This window comes from Amblyomma americanum, chromosome 3 (assembly GCF_052857255.1).
Source record: "Amblyomma americanum isolate KBUSLIRL-KWMA chromosome 3, ASM5285725v1, whole genome shotgun sequence".
NCBI classification, from domain to species: Eukaryota; Metazoa; Arthropoda; class Arachnida; order Ixodida; family Ixodidae; genus Amblyomma; species Amblyomma americanum.
Genome location: NC_135499.1, coordinates 203,775,709 through 203,800,193, shown reverse-complemented (window position 1 = coordinate 203,800,193; position 24,485 = coordinate 203,775,709). Strand labels below are relative to the sequence as shown.

Here is a 24,485-nt window from a genome sequence, read left to right as displayed (position 1 = left end):
TAACCACACACCGGTTGCGGAATTCTCCGTTCAAGAGATACCTTCCTCCTTGCACGGTAACCACCTTCTCATGTGCTTCCCATGCCAACGCATCCACCGGTTACGCTGACGACTATGACAGACGACATACTACTACGACGCCAAATCCAGGAACGGGCAGTTAACAGCTGTCGCTGTAAAACGTAGCCTTGACCGCCACCGCTGGCAGCGTCCACGCTGAAGTTGCTTTTAAGATATCTATAATAAAGTTGCCACAAAAATTGAAAAGTAGGTTTGGTTTAGAGTGTTCAACGTCCCATAGCGACTCAGGTTATGGGGGACGCCGTAGTGAAGGGCTCCGGAAATTTCGACCACCTGGAGTTCTTTAACGTGTACACTGCACAGTACACGGGTCTCTAGCATTTCGCCGCCATCGAAAGTCGACCGCCACGGCCAGGATCGAACCCGCGTCTTTCGGGTCAGCAGCTGAGCGCCATAACCACTGAGCCAAATACAGCGGCAGTAATCATCCTTAGGTAGTGGATTTCGTCGCTCTCACCACACCATCCTCCTTCCATGGTGGTCACCTTCCGACCTTTGTAACCATCCTCTGGATATGCTTTCAGTGCTCTCGCCAAAAAACCTCCTTTCATGGTGACCCTTCTCGTCCTTCCAGGGCATCTGCCCTTAGGATAATTTCCGTGGCAACCTCCGACCGGTTGTGCCTTCTTACCCTCTAGCAATACCCTCCTCCTTTCAGGGTAAACATCCTCTGTTTGAGGAGTCCTCCGCTCTCTCGATGTCCTCCTCCTTCCACGGTAACCACCCTCCGGATGGTGCCCGTTGTAACCACACACCGGTTGCGGAATTCTCCGTTCAAGAGATACCTTCCTCCTTGCACGGTAACCACCTTCTCATGTGCTTCCCATGCCAACGCATCCACCGGTTACGCTGACGACTATGACAGACGACATACTACTACGACGCCAAATCCAGGAACGGGCAGTTAACAGCTGTCGCTGTAAAACGTAGCCTTGACCGCCACCGCTGGCAGCGTCCACGCTGAAGTTGCTTTTAAGATATCTATAATAAAGTTGCCACAAAAATTGAAAAGTAGGTTTGGTTTAGAGTGTTCAACGTCCCATAGCGACTCAGGTTATGGGGGACGCCGTAGTGAAGGGCTCCGGAAATTTCGACCACCTGGAGTTCTTTAACGTGTACACTGCACAGTACACGGGTCTCTAGCATTTCGCCGCCATCGAAAGTCGACCGCCACGGCCAGGATCGAACCCGCGTCTTTCGGGTCACCAGCTGAGCGCCATAACCACTGAGCCAAATACAGCGGCAGTAATCATCCTTAGGTAGTGGATTTCGTCGCTCTCACCACACCATCCTCCTTCCATGGTGGTCACCTTCCGACCTTTGTAACCATCCTCTGGATATGCTTTCAGTGCTCTCGCCAAAAAACCTCCTTTCATGGTGACCCTTCTCGTCCTTCCAGGGCATCTGCCCTTAGGATAATTTCCGTGGCAACCTCCGACCGGTTGTGCCTTCTTACCCTCTAGCAATACCCTCCTCCTTTCAGGGTAAACATCCTCTGTTTGAGGAGTCCTCCACTCTCCCGATGTCCTCCTCCTTCCACGGTAACCACCCTCCGGATGGTGCCCGTGGTAACCACACACCGGTTGCGGAATTCTCCGTTCAAGTGTTACCTTCCTCCTTGCACGGTAACCACCTTCTCATGTGCTTCCCATGCCAACGCATCCACCGGTTACGCTGACGACTATGACAGACGACATACTACTACGACGCCAAATACAGGAACGGGCAGTTAAAAGCTGTCGCTGTATAACTTAGCCTTGGCCGCCACCACTGGCAGCGTCCGCGCTGAAGTTGCTTTTAAGATATCTATAATAAAGTTTCCACAAAAATTGAAAAGTAGGCTTGGTTTAGGGTGTTCAACGTCCCAAAGCGACTCAGGTTATGGGGGACGCCATAGTGAAGGGCTCCGGAAATTTAGACCACCTGGGGTTCTTGAACGTGCACTGACATTTCACAGTACACGGGCATCTAAAATTTCGCCTCCATCGAAATTCAGCCGCCACGGCCGGGATCGAACCCGCGTATTTTGGGTCAGCAGCCGAGTGCCGTAACCACTGAGCCACCGAGGCGGCCTCAGAAAAAAAAAAGTAGGAGTGTACTAGGTGAATATGTGTGTAGCAGTTAGAACATATTTCTGGCTGCATTGTTCAATTTTGTTTTGTCGCTCGTACAGTAAATAATAAAAGGAAGTCTATAAATGAACCAATAGATATCGGATCAGCTGTCAGACTTCCTTTGAAGTTGGCATACTTTACCCTTTCCCTGTTTCCTACTCAAAATTATAAGCCATCCTGTCGTTAGTTTCATTGATTCATCCGCTCTTACAACAAGTCAAGAGGGATAAAAATTCAGGGCCTTTATCTGAAATCTACACCATTCCAATTATTTGCGGAGGAATAACGAGGCCGAAGAGACACTGTGGCGTTCAATGCGACCCTGTGTCTTATTCATTTGGGACGACGAAGATGAGAATGAATCCGCGGTCTCAGAAAAGCGGCGAGTCAAAGTCCATACTGCACCTTGAATGATAATCACTCCGTTCTTCCATTTTTTTTTCATATTTCCCAGAGCTACCCCAGGAGAACTGCTCGCCAGACTCATCTGTGGGCAATTTTCATTGCGAGACGACTGAGAACATCTCAACATAGAACAATGCGAGCCCTTTTCTTGTCCGGCCCTTTTACTTTTACAGCAATCAGAAAGCGAAACCCGCAACTAATTACGCGTCCAAACGTCTATATTATAGTACCACAATACCAGGACGCGCTTAATAGGACGAGCTAGAGGCTCGGACTGTAATGTTATTTTTTAGGCAAGGCTTTTAAGGGCACCGTGAAGCACTATCAAATATATACGTGTTTTTCTCCCACACGTCAAAGTCAGCCAAGAAATTCTTGCCAGTAAATGGCCTTTCCGAAGGCTGTTTGCTTGAAGGGAACGCAACATTATTACTGGCTTCAACATTCGACCATCTAGTTCGTTCCATTAAATGTCTGCAGGCAATGGCCACTTCTCACAACCCAGGCTAAAAGGGTGCATAAATACACAAACACCGCAGCGGTCTCTAAGCTTCCCCTGTGCCATTAAAGTCAAAACATCATCAGGTCCCGTAACCGTGACCCCAGATCTGCATGCGGTACCAGTGACAAAGCGCGGGGATGCTATAAGTATTTACGAGAGAGAGAATTATAGCACAAGGTGTTGCTTGAGCATATTGAGAGGCACTTGCGTCACATGGAGTGCTTAGTAAAGTAGTGTGCAGCGTAAGGACTGAAGGTGTAAGGATTAAGGTGAGTAGGTCCCACCTATTTGCGATAACGAAAGCGAGGCCGAGAAAGTAATTTAGAAGAGCAAACACATCAGCAGGTAGCGACAGCGACACTTAGTACTGTTGAGCTGTGATCCAACATTACCTCACAAAGAGCGCCGCGAGTTTGCCTCCAAGAACATGCTCAGGGCCGTGGTCGTACACCAGGGCAAGCCTGCATTAATTTCTCGTCGGGGATTGTTTTAGTACTAATCTGTGTTTCCACGTACGGAACATGCGCCCACTCTCATCAGCTTCTGACAAATACGTCACACCATTAACAGGCAGACTACACAAAGCTGCCTCTAGCGAGCTAGTTGTATGAATGTTCGACCACAAAAATCGAACGGTTGAGGCCACTCAATAATGAAAGTTCTCGAGCGCCACCTTCCAAAGCTCTGCTATTAATCAAACGAGGGGCCTCCGCCTCTGAACCGGTCCGAGTTCCACGTAAAAATGAATAAAGAGCCACGACTTTGACTGGAGGTCGAGCTCGGAAAAGTAAAAAAAAAAATTAGAGAAGGTTCTCTCAAAGTGATATCAAAAATGGTGGCGCAAGCTATGCGGTCGTAATGAATTTCATAGGAAAAATGTTGAGCCTCTCGTTCCCGCCCCCGCGGCAGGCTCACTCAAGGTCAATAGCGCTCTAGCCTCCTTAGGTTTTTATTTCGTTCACTGTTTTTTTTTTCTTGTCATACCATCCAGATGAGTTGGGAGATTTCCAGAATGTGCAACGAGTACCTGCGCTGCGAAAGTTGCTCGGATTTCAATAATCGCTCGCTCACCGCTGTCATTTCATGGATGCCGTTGAACCGCCAGCGATAGACAGGGTCTTCTTTTTCTTGGGCCTTAAACGCATTAAGTGCGAATATAATTCCATTCTCGCACATTCGCGAGAAACCTCCACACTGCGTCTGCGCCAATAATGTTGTCGTAATGGCAATGCTCATTCGGTTCGATTTTTTAAGTTATATATACTTGACAAGTTCCCATTTTACTCGCATCCCGGAAGCCCATGCTCTTAAAATTTTAAAAGTGAATATATGCATAGCATTTAAATTAATTCAAAAGTTCATCGGCGTTCCTTGACGCAAGAATCAGGATAGAATGTGTAGCTAAGTACGGCTTCCACAAAGCAAGTAGCTGTTTCTCGGAAAAAGGGGCACAAAACGAGAACGATTATATGAAAATCAGGAGCAACGTATGATCTCTGCAAGCATATTAAGTAAGGAATAGCCGGGCGTCTACGTTGCTAAGAACAGTTGAAGGCGTTAAGCACCGTGGCACATTAGGTTGCAAGTATATATAATGCAGCCAAGTTAATTAGTATCGAACTTTTTGGATACTTTTTTGTCGTCTTCGAAGAGATCCTTTACATTTTGTCGTACATGCTTTTTGTTTTTATTTTTACCGCCCCAAAGCTGCAGTGGGGTTAAGCGGAATGCTGAAGGGGAGGCCTCTAAATTATTTTTTTTAATTTTGGTTTTCTAACGGGCACTGACACCAGACACCACACCACAGTTTTGCATTGAAGCCGCCACCCTAATATAACCACCGCAGTCGGGATTCGAACCCGCTAACTGATGTAGCGCAGCAGAACGCGTTAGCCATTGCGCCACTAGTGAAGCTCATATTGTTTGCATGCCTCAAACTCCTTAGTGCCGTGTACGTTAGTCTTAGCTACTTAGAACTGACGTTTCTTCGGCCAAAATGAACTTTTCTTGCAACATGTAGCCGTTGCCACACTGAACGCGAAGGCGAGGCTTCAAGAGTTACATGCGAACATATTACTCCAAATACGCAAAGAGGCAAGTCAGATTTCTCAAGTGATTACCGACACAGACGTGAGGTGCAAAAATAGGAATGTAAACACTGTATAGCAAATGCCAACACCTTTCAGTTTGCTTCCGCCAAAGATGCTTACGCGTAGAGTAGCGAGACGGTAACCGGCCAGTTCTTGCAAACACTTGCGAAATTGGATGCATTCGGAAAGCGTTGTTGCGAGTCGTTCCGAGGTAGTCTGCAGAAACGTCTCTAGGGACACCCGAGTACTGGGTACAAGTGAAGCGAGCTCACCCACAGGCTTCCAAGACGTCGGTTCGGTCAGGACACGAGCGCATCCGCTGTCAGACATGGGTGAGTGTTTCCCGGCGCAATGCAGTTAGGAGGACTGCGCGTTACGTCGGGCGCGAAGCACCGTGACCTTGAGAGAGAAAAAAACTAGGGCAGCCGGTGCTATATTTATTCCTGCGGCCGGCAGCGGCGGGGGAGTGCAACAGTCCGCCCGCGCTCAAAGCGGTCACGTGGGTCATTACGTCATGGGTGCTGCGTTCTCCCTCGCCGAAACGTCCGTTCAAGTTGGCTGACTTTACGGGCTAGGGAAGACAATGTCCACCCTGCCGTACGCGAGCGCAAAAAGAAAACAAATCTAGAAGGTGGTAAAAACAAAAAACACAATGTGCTCATTCACGGATCCGTGAACCACGCGCTATTTAAGCGCTGTATTCAGTCTGGCGGCGTCGCCTTAGCGAACTTAAGCGCCTCCAACGAGTAGAAAGAAAAGCGCTCGTAAAAGTTTTTCACTGCGAGACGCTGATTGCGCAGATCACTCCAGCGAAAGCGCAAGAAACAAAATCACTCTCCCAAGACGAAGGGAAAGCAAGGCGTTACAGCGTCTGGCACGTGGGCGGAGATCTTGATGCTGGATTTTTTTTTTTGTCCTGTAGAGAAGAAAATAAGACTGCACTCCTCGCCAGTGCCTTGTTTTTTGAAGTGAAACAGTAAGAGATAGACATCAGGCATTAGGACCACTTCAACGACAGCTACATAGTTAGCTTATATAGTTGTTAACGCCGCGAAGAGAGGTTATGCTTTATCTAGTTCACAAGTGAACCAGATAAAGCATAATCTCTCCTCGCGGCGTTAAAGAAACGTTTTGTCCGTGAAATAAATGCGTAAACGTTTGTGCGACCAAGCTAACCTCCCCAGCAAAAAACACTCCTAGTGTTCTTTTAAAAGTAGCGAGCACCGAACTCTTTGTCGCTACTCTTCAAAATTCATGACTTTGAGAGATTCGCATTGCACAGTAAGTACCACTCAGTTTTTAACACCTCTTATTTTACTAGGGGCCCAAAATAGGTATGTGTCTCGACGCAAGAATACCACTTTTCTAGGTAGAGAATTGAGTTACGCGAGTCATAGGTACAAAACCAACTTGAAGGTCTTTTATCCGCAAAGCAAGCGCGGGTAGGATGTTGCTATTCTGCGTGCGCAATATTCCAACAATTCCCTGGAGCAAAATAAAATCCCTGTTTTGTAATTAACTGGCTGATAAGTTGATTTTCCTTTGGTGCAGCATGCTTAAGCCTGCCAGGTGGTGCGACCAATCAACTTCTGCGCTCGCTTGGAAAATCGCCACCGGAAGGCAAGCTTTCTTCTTGTACGCTCAGTTGCGTCAGAGAATCTGCAGTGCACTGAGATCTTATGAGTTCACGAGTACCGCTTCATCATACCAATGCTCGAAAGCACCATCAAAAGATGTTTTATCTCTCGTTTCTATGCTTCTTTCTCTGGCTCCTAGTCAGTAAACGGCACTTTGGCATTCGAGTCACGCAAAGCACAACTACATACTTACTATTTAGGATTTCGTGCACGTACTTAAACCACGCGAACTTTTACCTCCATTTATTTAATAGAAGAGGAATGTGCCTCGTCCTTTCCAGACGGAAGACACTATCGCAGGAATTTTCTATGATGTTGTGTCAATCGTCGTGCTAATGAAATAATCCCTGTTTTATGCCTACCTGCTCCAGGTCACCCTCTTCTTCTATGAGCTATGGAACTTAAGCGTAAAATATGGATGTCATCGCGACAATCAAAATGAGGCGAGCTAAAAAAAAAACATAACTGGCCTACTCTGATGTCGCAGATCTTTCAATTTTTCTGGGTATTAAATAACTTCCTTTCGAGATAAGCTGTTGCACACAGTTGTGAATATAAATGAGGCAAACTCAAGCAAAACAGGACAGAAAGCTTCGGGGAGGTTTATCAAGTTCACTTTTTTTCTTCTGAAAAAAGTGCGATTCTTTTTATGAACTATTGAGAAGCAACGATTGCTGGTTTGTAATTAAATCTGAGTGTCGCATTTCGCGGAAGATAGCTGTTGCTTAACAAGAAGGGCTGCTCACCTGGTAGTCCGAGTCACCACGGCTGCTTTCACTTGGACTGCTGTCGACAGACGTCGAGTCAGAGCCGATGTGAACTGCAACATTCGAATAAACTCCGTGAGCTAAGACAGCGTATACTGCGACAAATTCATCCGTCTCATCAGACAATGTGGTGGAGTTCAATTAGGATTGGATTGGATTATGGTGGTTTAACATCCCAAAGCGACTCCGGCTATGAGAGACGCCGTAGTGAAGGGCTCCGGAAATTTCGACCACCTGGAGTTCTTTAATGTTCACTGACATCACACAGTACACGGGTCTCTAGGATTTCGCCTCCATCGAAATTCGACCACCGCGGCCGGGATCGAACCCGCGTCTTTCGGGCCAGCAGCCGAGCGCCATAACCACTGAGACACCGCGGCGGCGGCGGAGTTCAATAAAGAGATAGGTGTTTCAACGTAAAAGTGTTTGTGAAACTTTAATTGTCATTTTATGCGAGAAGTTTATTTTGTTTTGTCTTAGGTAGAGCCGCACTACAATCAGCAAAAATATATCTGTTAGGATTTCTGAAAAATGTACACTGTTGCCGTCTTTGTTGAGCGGCACTGTGGCTGCGATCTGTACTGGATTTTTTTTTGTTGCCAGGTATAAGGATGAAAGGGAACCATTCAATTTTAGTGAAATATTATATATGGGATGAATAAGGTGAAAGTGCCTCAGTAAAGAGCCTACTTACAGCGGCACAAGGCAGACGCAGGCATCGTCACAAAAAAATGAACTTTTCTCATTTTTCTTTTCATACTTCGCCAGTATTGCCGCTGTAGCTGATCGATGTTGGTAGCCAATCTAACCTTTAAATTTTTGTGATGAAATACCAAATGTCCATGCACTCGATTTCAAATAAACTGTAAGCCGCGGACACCACTGCGCCAAACAATTTTCCCTGAAGCGCTAGATTGATTATGACAGCGCTGTATTTCATGTAGGAAATAGAATGAGGCATTGTTTTTAGTGATCTGCTTGCATGCACTAACGGGTCTTGTAGTTAACACATTGGACGCTGCTCAACAAATTAACTGAGTTTCCCGACGTGCAGCAACACTTACCTATCGACCGCTGTCCAGAACACGAAAGGATCACGATGTTCTGAGTATTCAAAGAAGGCAAAAAAACATGAATTAATAAAAGCACTTTGTTCTTGCGGGAAGAAATCATGGCATAACCACTGAGGGCATAAAAAAAAAAAAATAATAATAATAATAATAATAATAATAATAATAATAATAATAATAATAATAATAATAATTCACCTAAGACCGAATGCGTAACCTGACAATATCTTACTAAGAAGTAAAATTAGAGCATTTGGCGTTGGTAAGAAACAAATGCCGAGCTAATCTGCCGTCACTACAATGAGATAAATGTACTAAGGAGCGCTAAACAACAAACCCTACTACGACGCACTTTGTTTTCCAAAGAACACATGGAAACAGAAGCAACGTTATCGTCGGATCTCACCGTGGCATGTGGTTGTTTTTATTGCGCCAGGACTAAGTCTTCCAATGCCGAAAAAAAAAACAACGTTATCTCCATGTCTACAGCCAGCTTTACCTGCAGTAATAAAATAAATATATCCGCGACTGCTCGCAGCCTGGGGTTTTAAACCCGCGGCTGCTCGAAGTAACCAGCTTCGGTGGCCGCTGCACGAGAGCGCTATGCTGTCGCTTCAACTTTTTTTTCCTTTATTGCATTGGAAAACTGCCGTAAAAGAAAATCTTAGTTTGGTCATGCCTAATATATCTTAATATGGTATTGCGGGCTGCATCATGCGAGCCCGCAATAATTCCGCAAGTTTTCACCTTGCAAAATATTCGATCACTGTTTAACTGTCACTCTCTCGCGCTGTGCATTGCATGTAGCCGTCTTCATCAACTTGCACCCGTGCGCGATAGATCCTGAACACTCCGCTACAGCACTGCCCTTTTAAGGTGCTTTAAGCGGTCCCAAAATGTTTTAGTGCGCTGCCACTAGGGTCCAGAAACACCGATTTCGCCGATGTTTGCCTGAAGCCGGAACCTGAAACCTTAACTTCGAACCGTAAGCGAAATGAAACACCACTTGCTTAGCGCAGATACTTCGCATTTGGCCAAGTGTGTTAAATCGGCCTGTCCTGTCCCCTTTGTACGTTGCACTAAAAAGCATTCCTCCTTGAAATTTACCAGTGGCAGCGCAAATATTATTAAAATGGTGAAATAATCTCTATTGCCATCGGTTTATATGGCAGAAAGGAAGAAATCGGGTCGAAGTAAAAACGCCCAACACAACAAAAGAGAATTTCTACGCGCTTTCCCGTCTCGGCAACCCGGGCAGCTGCTGAAAAAACGAGCACGCCTTCGCCATTGCTGCATGGCAACCTGAATCATGAGGCCACCGGATCCAGTTGCCCACCGCATTTGGTAAGGTTGTTGCGCCTGTTTCATAACCGGTCTCAAAAATTGTTGCTCTTCACCTCAGAGTTCCGCAAGCCGTCTTCTAGAGCCACCACAAGCCCCGTACAGTCGCGGTTTTTAGAAATGAAATGGAACTATAACGCAGGACGCCTTCAGTCAATTCGCACTGATTTACTGGTGTAAAATTTATATATTTGTGAGCAGTTCAAGACGAGGAGCATTTTGATGGCAAAACGAATGTGGTAAAAAAAATATTAATGTTGATTCTCTACGACTCCATGTACAAAAGCGTTATAAACGGAAACACGTAATCATGTGACATAAGTGGTCATTGACAGCTGTGCGCGAACGCCCGAACAAACAAACAAAAACCCGGAGCCGCATTCACCAGAACAACACAATGATTAAGTGAGGGTCCCGCGATTCTGTTGCGCGCGTGCGCAACAAAATTCTGCGAACAGCGAGATTTGAAAAAAAAAATGAAAATAAAAGAAAGCAGTAGCCATCGCTGACCTTGAATGTGCGAATGAAGCTTGTTACGGAATGAGCATTGACGCATTTCTCTATGTTGTCTTCAAGTATTACTACTTAAACAAAAACAAAAACGTGTGTTTCATTTATGAGTGAAGTGAATGAACGAACCAGATTAAAATTCAAACAGAAAAAATAATTTCGCGTCCGAAAACTACACCAGCGCCACAAGGCACGCTGCAGTGGCGGGGGGGGGGGGGGGGGGGGGGGGGGAGGTTCGATTAACTTTTGCCACGTGGAGCGCTTTAACGTGAGCGTAAACTCAAAAAGATGTTCTTTTTTGATTTTGCCTGCACAGAAACGTAGTCGGACAAGCGAGAAGCGAATCAGCGAAACCATGCTGAGACGAAGAACGCCTAGGTCAGGGCGGCGAATGCCCAGCAATTGCTGGAAGTGTTGGAAGTTCTGACCGGGACTTCGTGCTTCCGATGTCATTACACCACTGGGCCTTTCCGAATTACCGGAAGCCTTTCCGAATTACCGAATTACCGGCTCGCCGCTTTTGTAAACCGGAAGGATCGCAGTAACGGAGGAGCTTTCGATTGGCCTACAGCAGCCTTGTTTTTACTGGCAGTATTTATTACCTCTACTTCTGGTGCACACCAAACGACGGAGACGAAATACTGTTACCAAAGCCGGTTTTGGTAAAAATGGCGAAAATCGATTTTCAGAGACTCTGCTCTTGAAGCATACTCCGCATCAACTGCTAATACGTCGTGTTGCACAGAATTAGAGCTCGTTCTTACGAAGAAAAGCAGGATTAGAGCGTCTTTCTTAACAAAAATTTACCACCCATTTGTTTGCATGGTTTTTCTCGCATTATTATTCAAGAAAGAAGACTTTATTTCGCGTCCTAGGTCCGGATTGCTAGGTTAAGAGCTGAAAGTTTACGCCGGATTGGAGGTCGAGCGCTCACTCGAAAAAAAAAAAAGCCCTTTAAGAGAAACGAACTGTATTACTGCGAACCCAGATAAAGTTTCCTTTAACCATCGACCAGATGCTACTTTTCTAATGAGATTTCTCGCCTTAAGCTCATAACCATTTGCGATGGCTCTGGACGTGTTCCCAGCAGCATGAAAATACGTTTACTGCAATGAGATATATTGAACTACGTCTTCAAGATTGATTTTTATTTTTTTTATTTTGACAAAAGGAAGCCCGAAGGCACGCAGTTGGGGAAATTGGGTTTGGGTGGGGAAGAAGTTGCATGTGTGGGCCTGTCGGGGCCCAGTCTCGATGTTTTGGTCTTCGGCTTCATGGAGGGTGAATTGTTCTCCTAGACCTTGATGGGGATGCGAGGTTCTTTCGTGAGGTTTCGCAGGCTCCGTATCAGGGTGGTTCAATTTGGAGGGCTGGCTCTACTCTGCGTAGCTGCTGATTTGCAATGGTCGGTGTCGGGCTCATGAGTCGTCCACGGCCGGGTGATGACGCACAATGGGTACTATGTTAAAATTGATCTCAAACCGGAGTACCAAGCAATCGCCTATAGGAAATTTTTTGGATCTATCAAGTATCGACTTCGAAATGATGACTCGCAGATTTAATATCGCGAGCTCATTACTATGTTTCGAGCACATAAGAACTATCCACGCCGAGCTTTCCTGGACATCAGAAACTATTGTAATATGCGTGGGGCCAACACGACGTAATTCAATAGGGATATTTTAACTTGTAAGTTCAAGAAAACTAGAGAATTCAGGGAGATTCTCCACCAAAATGATGATTATCATTGTTGACTCTACCTAATCGCTACGAAAACTGATTTATACAATACTTCTTGCGCTCACTCAGACTACTTCCGACAACGCTCGGAAATCTGTGGGATGTACCGAACATACGAAATTCCCCGTGGTGATTCTGAGCGTTCAGAACCACGCGGCAAGTGTCCGGCAAATTATAAGCGTTCGTCCAGATTTTCTGGATTTGAGTAAGTATTTGCGAATCCGTTCTCGGTCAAGGAGTTAGCAAGCTGACGCTGGCTTCTCGTGACGGATGTAAATGTAGCCACTACCACTTACCGAGCATGCAGAAAAGCCCGACAGACTGGTTATCTCCAGTTTCCTCTAACCAGGCGTTAATCTTCCAGAAATTTTAATTATAACACCGACTACAAGTTCAAGGTGGTAGGTACTAAATGGGTACTTCGATACACTAAGGACCAGGCGAAGTTGGCCTACATTAATAGATTACAGGGCAGAAACGTGGAGGCTAACGAAAAGGGTTCAGCCTAAGTTAAGGACAACGCAGCGAGCCATGGAAAGAAAAATGATAGGTCTAACGTTAAGAGACCGGAAGCGGGCAGAGTGGGTAAGGGAACAAACGCGGGTTATTAACATCCTAGTCGAAATCAAGAGGAAGAAATGGGCTTGGGCGGGACATGTAATGCGAAAGCATGATACCCATTGGTCCTCAATAAGGGTAAAGGAGTGGATATCAAGAGAAGACAAGCGTAGCAAGGGGCGGCAGAAGGTTAGGTGGGCGGATGAGATTAAGAAGTTCGCAGGCATAGGGTGGGCGCAGTTGGCAAAGGACCGGGTTAATTGGGGAGACATGGGAAATGCCTTTGCCCTACAGTGAGGGTGGTCAGGCTGCTGCTGATGATGATTTTCGTTGCAAGGGCAGATGTTTAAGATAGAAAAATGAAAAAAAGAAGTGAAATAGAGGTATCGAGACCATGACCCGCTTTCGGAAGCAAACTGCGGCGACATCAAAATACATTTGTTTCAGTCGCGGATCTCTGAGGTTATGACTTATAGCCATTCACAACCAAACGGCGATCACTAAGTCCTTCACGGTCCTGACGTCATAAGTTTGAATCGTGTTGCGGGGGAAAAAAACATGTCATTTCGAAATTCAATTTTCTCTGCAATAAATGTGGCTTTTTGCTGCCGAACAGACAGTAACAAAGCCAGAAAGAGCTACAGAATCGATTTTCACTGAGAGCAGAAATTGAATGCAGCTGTCCTTAATGTTCGTTGAAAAAGGCGTTCCCTAGCCTCCAACTTGGGCTGGAGAGCGTGAACAGAAACGCTATGAGAGTCTGCTGGATCTTCTGTAGACGTGGAGTGCCAGAGCGACTCTGCGTAATAGAGTACAGGCCATTAGTGTTATTCTTTGGTGGTGCGTCCCAACAGCCTTGATGATGATGATGATGATGTCCTCGGGCTGAGTTCAAGGTTCTTTGTCTTTTTCGAGGACTGTTGCTAACCCGCTGGTTGTTTCGTTGATGATGCTGTCATCATAACATTCCCGGCTTGTTGCTTGGTAAAGAATTTCGGTCTGAACATGAAACCTCGGACGTTCCCGGAGAAGAAATGACACACTAGCCATCAAAACTACAAGACCGAATTCATACCCAGCAATTCTGGACAAAAGAATTTTTGAGCGAGAAAGCGTTTATGAGCGTAATTTTTTCATATAATGTAAGATTTCACTACACCAATCAATATATCCGCAGATTACTCGATGGCAGTCATTTTTTTTCTCTTCACGTTTTGGCTATCGTCAAAAGCGTTTATCATTGTTTTTTTTTATGACAGTCTAAACTGTTCGATGCCATCGATGGAAAGACTTCAAAAGAAAGATTTTGCTACATATCGAAATAATGCACCACTACCTTCAATATTTCTATAGCAGTGTCTTAAAATTTTCCAGTTTTCAAAATTTTTGCCCGAGAAAGCTGGACATGGACTACCTGAACATCTCGCCGTGACACCGAACTTCACCAGCACTTTTACTGCTCTGCATGGCACAATTGAGCAATTGGGTAGCCCTCGTGACATTTGTTTATCTACTTCTAAACCTCTTTTAGTTATCCTAGAGCACATCTGCTGGCAGGGGCTTTGTGCCTGGATGTATTTGTTTCAGAAACACGCGCGCTAGGCTCCGAAGGAAAGGTCTAGAGAAAGACTTCGACGCACATTAATAGCCGTCTAGAAGTCCTACTTCTGGTAGCAAGACAACTATGTTTCCCCTTCGCGGTCTATCCAACGCGCTCGCACGCTATAGGGGAGATGCGTGCCGCTCCGGAGACCCTTTTCCGCAGCGGCTGCTCATCCCAGTAGCCAAAGTCAAGGAATGCCCTTTTTTGCTTGTGTTTTGCTGCGAAACGAAGAGACCGGCGCTCACTCAGGGATGGCACAGCACGCGCGGAACTTTCAGTCTGGAGTACTCTTTGTTTCGCTAGCAGGTCTTTGGGCCGATTAGATGCGTGACGTTACGTTTAGTTGCCCAAGCGTGACGGCAACGCTATACTCTCGTGCACCTTGCCTTCGGTGCGCACCTTGAAAGTTTGTGATTTTCTGTTTGTGGGCTGCCTTTCCGAAATGCTGGAGTGTCGAGAGGAAGCCATGAATGAATGAGTTTTATTTGAAAAAAAAAACACACCTGGAAGAGGCCCCACGAGACGGACCTCTACGGCGGAAAGCTGTGGCCTCAGAGATTGTAAAAAATCCGGCGGTGGTGGCCATTGGGGAAAAACTTATTACTGAGAAGTACTGGCTTGCCCTTTTGATTCGGCTTCCTGTCGCGAGGCTCGGAAATTCCCGTATCGAATGACCGGTAGTGCGGCTAGTTATTATACGCTTCGGTAACATTCTGAAAAGTGTCCTGTGACAAGAAAAAAGTAGATTTGTGAATGAACAACATGTACGAACCAATCAAATTAGCTTCGGGAGCTACGATATCCTGGGAAGACATTGCCTTGAAGAATGTTTTGATTTGTTGTGACCTTTTAGAACCTTCTCCGGTTACCGTCGAAATATCTAATGACGAGACATACGAACACAAAGTGGGCTGCGCACAGAGCTTCCGCTATTGGGTGGCGTCGGTGCACCTCGCCCTCTCAAACTTTAGGCCCCTTTGAAACGTAACACAGACAGCTTCGTATGATTCAGAGTTTCAAAACAATTTATTCCCTATGAACAAAACTCTCCGCCCGTCACTTGGTTGCTACGAGGAGTGAGCATGAACGTTTTGTTACGTGTCTTAAAGCGATCACTTTAGCACACTCTCCGCGACCTTTGGTGCTGAAGCCTGCACCTTGAGTTATGCCAGCAATGCAAAATAGGCAGGAGCTGATACAAGCAATGACTTTTTTTCTGTGCTTAAATAAGAACCAGACGCCAAGGATTTGAATCTCTGTCGCGGTTTTTTTTCCTTTCCGCGAGCTCTGGCGGATGTTATATTTGATGGGTAATCAAAACGCTTTCCTTTCAAGCTTCGGAAAGGCCTCCTTTTGATGCGAGCTTGAAGTACGAAGAAAACAGCCTCCCGCTTCGTCGTGTAGAGTTCGGACTGGAAATCTTGGAATTGGCTCGAAGGCTTTGAGAAGTGTTTGCTACAAACTAAGGGCCTGTTTCTCCACGGTCCGCTGTACGCTTGCACACGAGTGATAAACCTATAACGGTGCCACTATTCTGAAATACTTCGCGTGTAGCGCTGTTCCATCTTGTTCCATTTTTCTTCGCGTTAAAATGTGCACGGAATACACGAAGCGAGAGCGGGGATTGGAACGAGGATTGGCAAAGGTACGGCGTAAGAGCTCTTCTTAGCTGGAGAGAGAGGAGTAACTGTTGAACGTTTGCAGCCTTTTCGCGAGAGCTGCTCGGCGAGTAGAACCGACTTTAAAGCGCTCAACGCCAGCATGTTACCTTAGAGCATGAAAGGCGCCAAAGGAAAAGCAATCGCTAAATCTCGAAATCGATATCTCTGACAACGATGCTACTCCTAAAAAAAAATAGGTAGAAAAATTGAACGGATCAAGGCGCCAGCAGCGCAATGCCATTCTCGCTTTTGCCGCGCCATCGGTTCGCTCCCAGCTGTGCCTTGAATTCGCTCTCGGCGGTAAAGGGCAGTTTTGTACGCCGCGGAAAAGTAGCGACTATTGCATTAACGCTGTCGTCGACTTGCACGGCAGAGAAAACAATCAGACGGCTCGCGTGGGGTGAGATCCATTTGACACTATTTGCCACCGGGAATCTGTTTGCAGGATGGTTCGCACCCCGTTTTGAATGAAAAGGTGTTTGCGTAAACCAGCCAAGAATTATGCTCAACGTTAAACTGTCGGTATATATGAAAAAAAGAAACGTCTAGATTCTCTTTAGTAGTTTTCTTGAACAACGAGAAACCGTAGCGAGAGGGACTAAAACTGTACTAAAGTACTTTTCTCTCAATTCATAGCCAAACAAGTCTCTGGCGTATATGAAACATTTCTGCAGATTTTCTGATCACATACTCACCGATGTCTTATTGAAAACTTCTATTGCTAGACACCTGCGTCGACATCGCTGCTCGCACAATCTCATCCTCTAAAGTATTTCAAATCCTTCTGTAGGCTTTCATGTTATTGGCCATTCTCCATGTGGCGATTCTAAAGCTCCTTGCCGCTAAACTTGCTGCATGAAAAATGCGTCTCAATACTTACTGCACCCATTTAAATACTAACTGGCTGCAAAATTTCTTTTCTGAGCAGAAGCTTCTTCAAACCTCTGTTCTCTGCGCGCTGTTCTTCAGCACGTCGTTGATAATGTAATGATAAGGTCAGTCCCGTAAATGCAAGAGAGGATCTCAAGCGAGGGAAATTTGTTGCAGTTGTATCAGTTCTATGGCGTCCTCCTTCTTTGCAAAATTTCGCTCACTTAATTCTTGACCACAGAAAGCTCATCACTATGCAGAAAACTAGATGTTTAAATAACGACTGAGGCTTCAACTGGCGGCTGTGATCAAGCGCAGGGGGTGAGGAGTTTTAATTTATTTGCACAAACCTTCTGTCCCCGACGTCATCCCCATCAAAGCTGTCCTCCTTCTCTTGTTAAACTGCAGCCATTCGCCACATAACCTTTTTACGGAGTACTTGGCTGGCCTCGGAACAGTTGAAGGACCAACCGGTCCTGGTGTTGGGATAGTTAGAGTGGTCCCCTATCAGAGGCCTGTGTAGAGTTGCTATATATGGTGCTTTCTCTCTATCTCTTCTCCATCTCATAGTGAGGCTTGGCTCAGGCTGACCTCTGAATCTGGGAAATGAGCCGTTCTTCATACCCAGAAATTCTGGAAACTCGCATTTTTCAACGGCAAGTTCTTCATGAGCGCAGTTGTTTCATATATCGTAAGATTACGCTACAACAGTTAATACTTGCGCAGATCTTCTCTCCGCAGGCTTTCATTTTATTTTTGCTATTTACAGTTTTCTGGCGGGCTAGTTGGTGCTTCTCGTTCATGATTAAACTGCGTGAAAGAAACAGGGACAAAGGCAAGAAAACACGTACACACACAGAGCGCAGACTTCAAACTTTTATTCGAAAAACGCTTTCGAGCATTCCTTTCTGCGCTGTGTGTGTGTACGTGTTTTCTTTCCTTTGTCCCTGCTTCATTCGCGCAGTTTAATCATGCATTAACAGTTTGCTATCGTCAAAAGCGTTTCCTATTGGCTCTCTATGGTAGTGTTATCTACCCGATGCTGTGATGGACAAACTTTAAAATAAAATTTGTGCTGCGCATCGGAGCAATGGGCTGCTAATTGCAGTCAATATTTATATAACAGTACCTTACAATATTCCACAGCTGCCTCAGAATTGATGTCCAAGAACCCTGGACTTGTTAGGCCCTTTCCTCAAACTTACGCTCACAGGTACGGAGTCCCTACTGGACGATGACTGGTTGTCCTCCTGCGAAGATGTGTTCGCGTAATTCGAGTCCACGGAGGAGCAGTTGCTGGCGCTGCGCCGGTGGTCGGCGCTCACCGGAGGTGGAGGCTGGAACAGGTTGGCTCCTCCTCCACCGGTCGCGTGCCGGCGCCCCTTAGCGGGCTCCACGCGAGCCCATATGACGTCATCGCGCCACTGCAGCGGCCGGATGACTCGGCCGGGCAGCGCGAAGTGCACCGTCTTCTTCTTGGACGCCCGGCAGCCGACCCCCGAGGAGCTCATGAGCGGCTCCAGGAGCGTGCAGCTGGGCACGGTCAGCCACACCCGCACCTCGTCGCCGCCTCCTGCAACCGGTGCATCGCGCGCCATGAAGTACGGCAGCCAGTAAAGAAAGGCTGAAAAGCTGTAACTGCGAACGTAACTCATTGTGGCGCGCCTTAGCACCTCAGTGAGCGTTCATTAAAAAAAGCAATTAAGTCTAGATAACTCCGTACTTTTCTTTTATGTGAATAAGCACGGTGTGCTGTTAAGAACTCAGCCCGCTGCACCTTACAGATAAAAACATTTCTGTCGATTACCAGAACTCAGTCGATTCATCTTCATAACAGATGTCCATTTCGCAACTGAGAGCTGACGATGATACCATGTCGTTCTAATGCAGGGACGACATTTTTAATTATTTCTTTCTACACCATTCACAGCTTTTTTTTTCGTTACCATACCCTCTTCGCTGAGTGTATATTTTGAGATCTTTCGTTTTCGAGTCTTATTTTTTCAAGATTTCAAGTGGTATAAATTGGGCGGTATTTTTAGTTCGAATTTGACCACAAATAGAATTATTAGTATAAAATTTGCATAATTCGGTTATTTTGAAGTCGTTTTTTGGTAGCAAAAGGCAGCTTACTATAAGCGCTCGTTTAGGAGCGTAGCACAAAATGCCCTATTTTTGCGCAGTATTTCACAAACAACACAGAAATCAGAAGTTAGGAAGAAAATAACTGTTAACCAAATTAGATTTTTTTCATCTATTATAATTATTTCTTCGTGTAAAACGTGAATCTACTACGCAGTGCTTCGCGTGCCTGCAAGACCCACCTGCCTTGTATACTGCCAAAAGACTCATTACACATCAGAGGCTATTTTCAACGGGCAAGAGCCCTGGAGCTAGACGTCAACGCGGATAGTGTTTGCTACATCTCGCTAGTCAAACTCCTGGTCAGAACCCGTGTTTAGGCGTCACGATTTTAAAAGTTACTTTTCAAAAATATCCTCAAATTAAGCCACTCATGAAAATAAGCGTTAAAAGAGGTTAAAGATCACCAGTTGAAAGAATACTCCTCTGGAACAAGTACAACATATACGTTACTCTTCGTGCGGTGTCTTTAGCTTTATTCAGGAAAGCGCATGTTATCAGTGCCCTTTCATATATACGTATATCTCCTCCTTCCCTTGCTCATATGTGAACTCTAGAATGAGCAATTCCGGAGAAAAATCTGCTATAACCCGCTTTTTAAGAACTGTGTTCGAGGCGCAAGAGTCAGAAAAAAATCAGGCTTTACCCGAAAGGAAACGGCTGTATGCATAATTAATGAATTATCTTTCGACATCAGTCGAACTTATTCAAGACCCTCCTCTATGGAACTTTCTCTTCGTGTCACTAACGCCATCCGAGTGCTGCCACATACGGACTCCTTTCTAACCTACGCGCGGAGAGCAACAAGTGTAGTCCTATATAATCTCTGACATCGCGTGAGCTACCCATTTCAGCCCCGTATGTTAGCCGAAGGTTATCAGCGAGTGCCATCGTCAAGTTTCCAGCGTCCACCCAGCTCCAACGGAGTGTTGACCTAACGCGGCGGATATTTCGACTGGCGCGTCCCTCGTCATTCATTACGTCGCATCCGGCCTGAAGCGAGGCAGCGTCGAACGGCGTGCAGGAGCTTCCGGTGACCGCGGCAGAATGGTCGCGTGAACCCGGCGGCACGGCTGGGCGCACCTGGGTGCTCGTCTCGCTCGCTGCGCCCAGCCGTCGTCGTCGGATCCGTCCGGCGTGGACAGCAGGCAACAGTGGCGTCATTCACGCGCGTGGCGGATCTGAATGGCATGAGCGGCGGCCAGAAACGGAAACAATTTTTCTCTGCATTATTATTATTATTATTATTGTTATTATTTATTTCAATTTTTTTATGGCGAAAGCCGTTATTGGGAGACCACTGTGAGCCATCGTGTGACTGAAGCGTATTGTAGTTTTTGGCTTCGCTCCAAGTTGATCCTAGCGAATCCAAGCACCAAGCGAGAACAAACAAAAGTGAAAAAAGGAGAACAAGGAGGAAGAAGAGAGCAAGAAGTAGAGGAGAAAAAATAAGAAAAGAATACTAAAGGAAAAATATAGGAAGAAGGGACAGAAAATGGAGGGACACCGTTGTGGACGCAGTAATGAACGCGATGGCTCCCGCTGAATGGTTTAAATAAGCCACTGCTAAATTTAGCCAGTAGTTTTTTTTACGGTAGGCCCTACAGTATGTGCTACTTTTGCACCCAAGTCGCTCATTACGCCTTTTGGAGTATGCTCTGAGTAACTAAGGACAGTGACAAAAGGGCTTTAAAATTTTGAGTACTCCTAGACAGGCCCAACGTTCATGTCAACGTCCGTGTTTCCTTGGCACGACAGTGGTTGTGTAAATAGTGCTCTTGGCACCACCGGCGCGTCATTCTTGCTCGACTGGCCCATTGTTGAGTTTGCTCGTCCTTTCCACACACAGCCCCACTTTTTCGCGTTTCACCCTACCCGCCGCGGTGGCTCAGTGGTTAGGGCGCTCGACTACTGATTCGGAGTTCCCGGGTTCGAACCCGACCGCGGCGGCTGCGTTTTTATGGAGGAAAAACGCTATGGCGCCCGTGTGCTGTGCGATGTCAGTGCACGTTAAAGATCCCCAGGTGGTCGAAATTATTCCGGAGCCCTCCACTACGGCACCTCTCTCTTCCTTTCTTCTTTCACTCCCTCATTAATATCCCTTCCTTTACGGCGCGGTTCAGGTGTCCAAAGATATATGAGACAGATACTGCGCCATTTCCTTTCCCGCCCAAAAACCTATTCTTATTATTATTTTTCACCCCTTTCCTATCACGCGGGGTACGAGTAAAACCGGAGCTGCGCTTCTGATCGAGGGTGGCGCCATCATTCGGCTGCCAGAGACGAACATGCACAACCTTTTGTTTTCAGGGTTGCATTAAATCACAAATGGCCTCTGTTGCTTTTCAAATGACCACAGCGAAAGTAGGACCGTCAGACAGCACAGCGATGGCATGGCTGAACTAGAGGGCGCTATTATCGTCTTTCAGGCCGACATCAGTTTGACACGCAAGCGCACTTAACACACGCAGCTGCTTCGTTCCTAAAACGGAGGAGTGGCTTTTAGGGTTAGTTTCCTCAACAATTGTGCGCATGTCTCGTGCTTGTGCGCGTCGCTTCGTCTTTTGCCATCTTCATCTCTGCCACCCTGCCGTGGCAGAGATGGCCGGAGGTCCGTCCATTCGATCGTTCGAAGGTTTGATCTCTTAAGCGTGGCTAAATCGCCGGTAGCGAGTGCGGTACTGAGCAAAGCGTCGTTGTATAAACCCTGATCGCAGTGAGGTACATCGTTGCCAAAATTCGCCCAATAAACCGATCGCATTTCTCGCTGCATGCCTTTCGACACTGCAGACGGGATACAGCGCCGATAACCTCTTTGAGGCGCGCCTATTCTGGAACAGTCTTTCGCGGCGCCAAAACTACTTGGACACCGCAGCAGTTGCGATCGAGACGAGTGAGCTGAAAACTGGCTCTTTTTTGCTACTAAACAGAAATATTTTATTTATTTATTTATTTATTTATTTATTTATTTATTTATTTATTTATTTATTTATTTATTTATTTATTTATTTATTTATTTAAGTACCCTAAGGGCCCGGCTGGGCATTACATAGGGGAGGACAGCAAATAACAAAAATACTCAAGGGTTCACTTCATACATAATACAGATAAAAAAAGAATAAAAGAACAAAGTGTTAATAATGAAATTGGGTCCGTCTTACACATCGTGGGCATGGTTCTGTGTGCAATAAACAAAAACAATATGTGCACGTACAAGGCAAATCAAAGGTACAAGGCGGCAAGTTCAAACAGACGACAATGCTGCGCCTGATTCAAGAAATGTTAGTAACGATGAATGGAAAGACGATGATTCGTTAATAGCCACAATGCTAGCAGGTACAGCATTCCACTCCTTTATAGCCAAGACTAACGGGGAATTCTGATATTTCGTTGTGCGAGCGAAAATTGTTTTGAATTTTATGCGCATGGTCGGTACGAGGTGATATGTGATGTGCTGCTGTGATGTGCCTGCGCGCGAAAGATGACTGGTTGTAGTAGAGGGAGTGGAACAACGATAGGCGAAAGCATTTCCGTCGTATGTTGAGGTCCAGGAGTTTTAAAGATTGTTTTATTGCAGTAACGCTCTGGTATGGAGAGTACGACCGTAGAATAAAGCCGTAGAATAAATTCCACACGAATTTTATGAGGTTGATGATGATGTTACGAGGACAAGTAATATTGTTTTTTTATTGCGCTGTGGGCTCGCTTGGAGTAAGCGGTTTATACGACTGCAATGAAATTCTGGTTTCCATCCCACAGGCGGGGACGGTACACGACTGCACCATTGCACGCTTCGTAGCAATTGAAAGCCGCAGCCGCTTGCACCGCTTCAGCCAGCCCAGGAGCTCTTCGAGACTTTCTAGGGAATGGTCCCTCCAGGGATCGAGATATGAATATGGGTCCAAGATTGAACTTTGTACTTAAGCTGCTCATCTGAGAGCACTGACAATGCGGCGAGCGAGCCCAGACATCCCATCGTTTCTTTGTGCATTTCGAGAGATTTCTTCGACATGCGGGAAAAAAAGCTAATTCCTTGCAGATATAAAGAAAAAGCCTTTGAAATAGACGTTTTCTGAGCCGACCGACAACTTTCAATTGAAAGTATTGCGTTATTTCAAAATTTGAGCGGTTGGTTACTCAACCTAATTAGTGAGCAGACGAGGGTAAAGAAATTATGGTCTCGTTAAAACGTGAAAATCAATGAAGGTTCTTTGCAATATGATTGTGTGACTGTTGGCCTCTTTTATATTGGCTAATTTTGTAATTATACAGATACAAAAATAACCAGAGTTGCTGTAGTGAATAAATGAAAGGTCAAGGCTTTATTTTCATCTTGTTGTACGCTACCGGTACACTATAAAGCCCTGGTTCATTTGTGTGGCACACCCTGTAGAATCGTTATAGAATGACACTTAAAAGCATGTTGTCCCATCGCACAAAGCCCAGTGTCCCTGCCAACTTTGTTGAAGCAGCAATAGAACGGCGCGCTTGGCAACCCGCTCCAGGAAATCAGTGTTGTTTTTTCTCACTCTGGAAAGCATTACAACACCTCCGGGGATAAAAAAAAAACACAGCAGAGACAGTGTTTCTTAGTAAAGATACAGCGTCGTCTGAAGTGGCACTTACTCATTTTGGCCCAGTAGTCAATACGCAGCGACTCCGTGTTGTTCAGAACACTCCATATAGAAAGCCTCTCGACACGCAGTTCAGTTTTCACTACTGGTTTCAGAGTTAGGGCTTCCCAAGCAATTTTTGATTTTTTCGGTCTCTGCCTATAGGCAGCCCCATTACAAAGCGCAACGCAGCGTGACAGCACTTGTGCCCTGCGTTGTCTGCGGGTCTGACAAGAGCATAACAGGTTGCAGTTGACAGGACGTCAACTTCTGTAACGTGGGCTCAAAAGCGGCGTTTTTGGCTCGCCGTCAGGGAAGTCGTATGTGAAGACGGGCGGCCTGAGAAGTCCTGAAGGGTTTTCACCTCAAGCACTCTGTAGCGTTCTGTGATCGTTACCTGCAATCCCGATCGTATGCATTTATCGGTCACTCATCTTGCACCGTTTCATAGCAGTTTATCGAAGCTATCCTTCACATTTTAAGCTTAACACTTCTCACTAAAAGCTTTCATGGGCAGGGCTCGTGTTTGCACAGATATATCAAGGAGGCAGCATGCGGAGCGTGTCTATGGTTTGTCGTTCTTAAGTTGTCTAATGTATTTAAGTCCTGCTTAACAAACAAAGGCATGAGCAAAAAGGTAGAACTTAGAAATTTTATCAGCACCTTGAAATGCATCCTCTGTGTGTGTTTATGAGTTGTGTATTTTTTTATGTGCACCAGTAGCGAACAGCGATAAAAACTTCCAAACTTCCAAACTCTAGAGGACTACCGACCTCTAGAT

General features: G+C 45.9%; 1 protein-coding gene across 4 annotated transcripts in view; it reads right to left on the bottom strand.

The window, feature by feature from the left end:
• LOC144125913 (uncharacterized) overlaps window positions 1–24,485 on the bottom strand; it is a 148,755-nt gene that overhangs the window by 48,130 nt on the left and 76,140 nt on the right. For 3 of the 4 annotated variants that reach the window (XM_077659720.1, XM_077659723.1, XM_077659722.1), the window contains 3 exons: window positions 18,155–18,522; window positions 8,661–8,700; window positions 7,576–7,649 (listed from right to left, as the gene is read on the bottom strand). In XM_077659720.1, the coding sequence (XP_077515846.1) occupies window positions 7,576–7,649; window positions 8,661–8,700; window positions 18,155–18,522 (482 nt within the window). Of the gene's footprint in view, window positions 1–7,575; window positions 7,650–8,660; window positions 8,701–18,154; window positions 18,523–20,072; window positions 20,250–24,485 lie in introns of those variants that run through there. The other variant, XM_077659721.1, reaches the window with a different exon arrangement.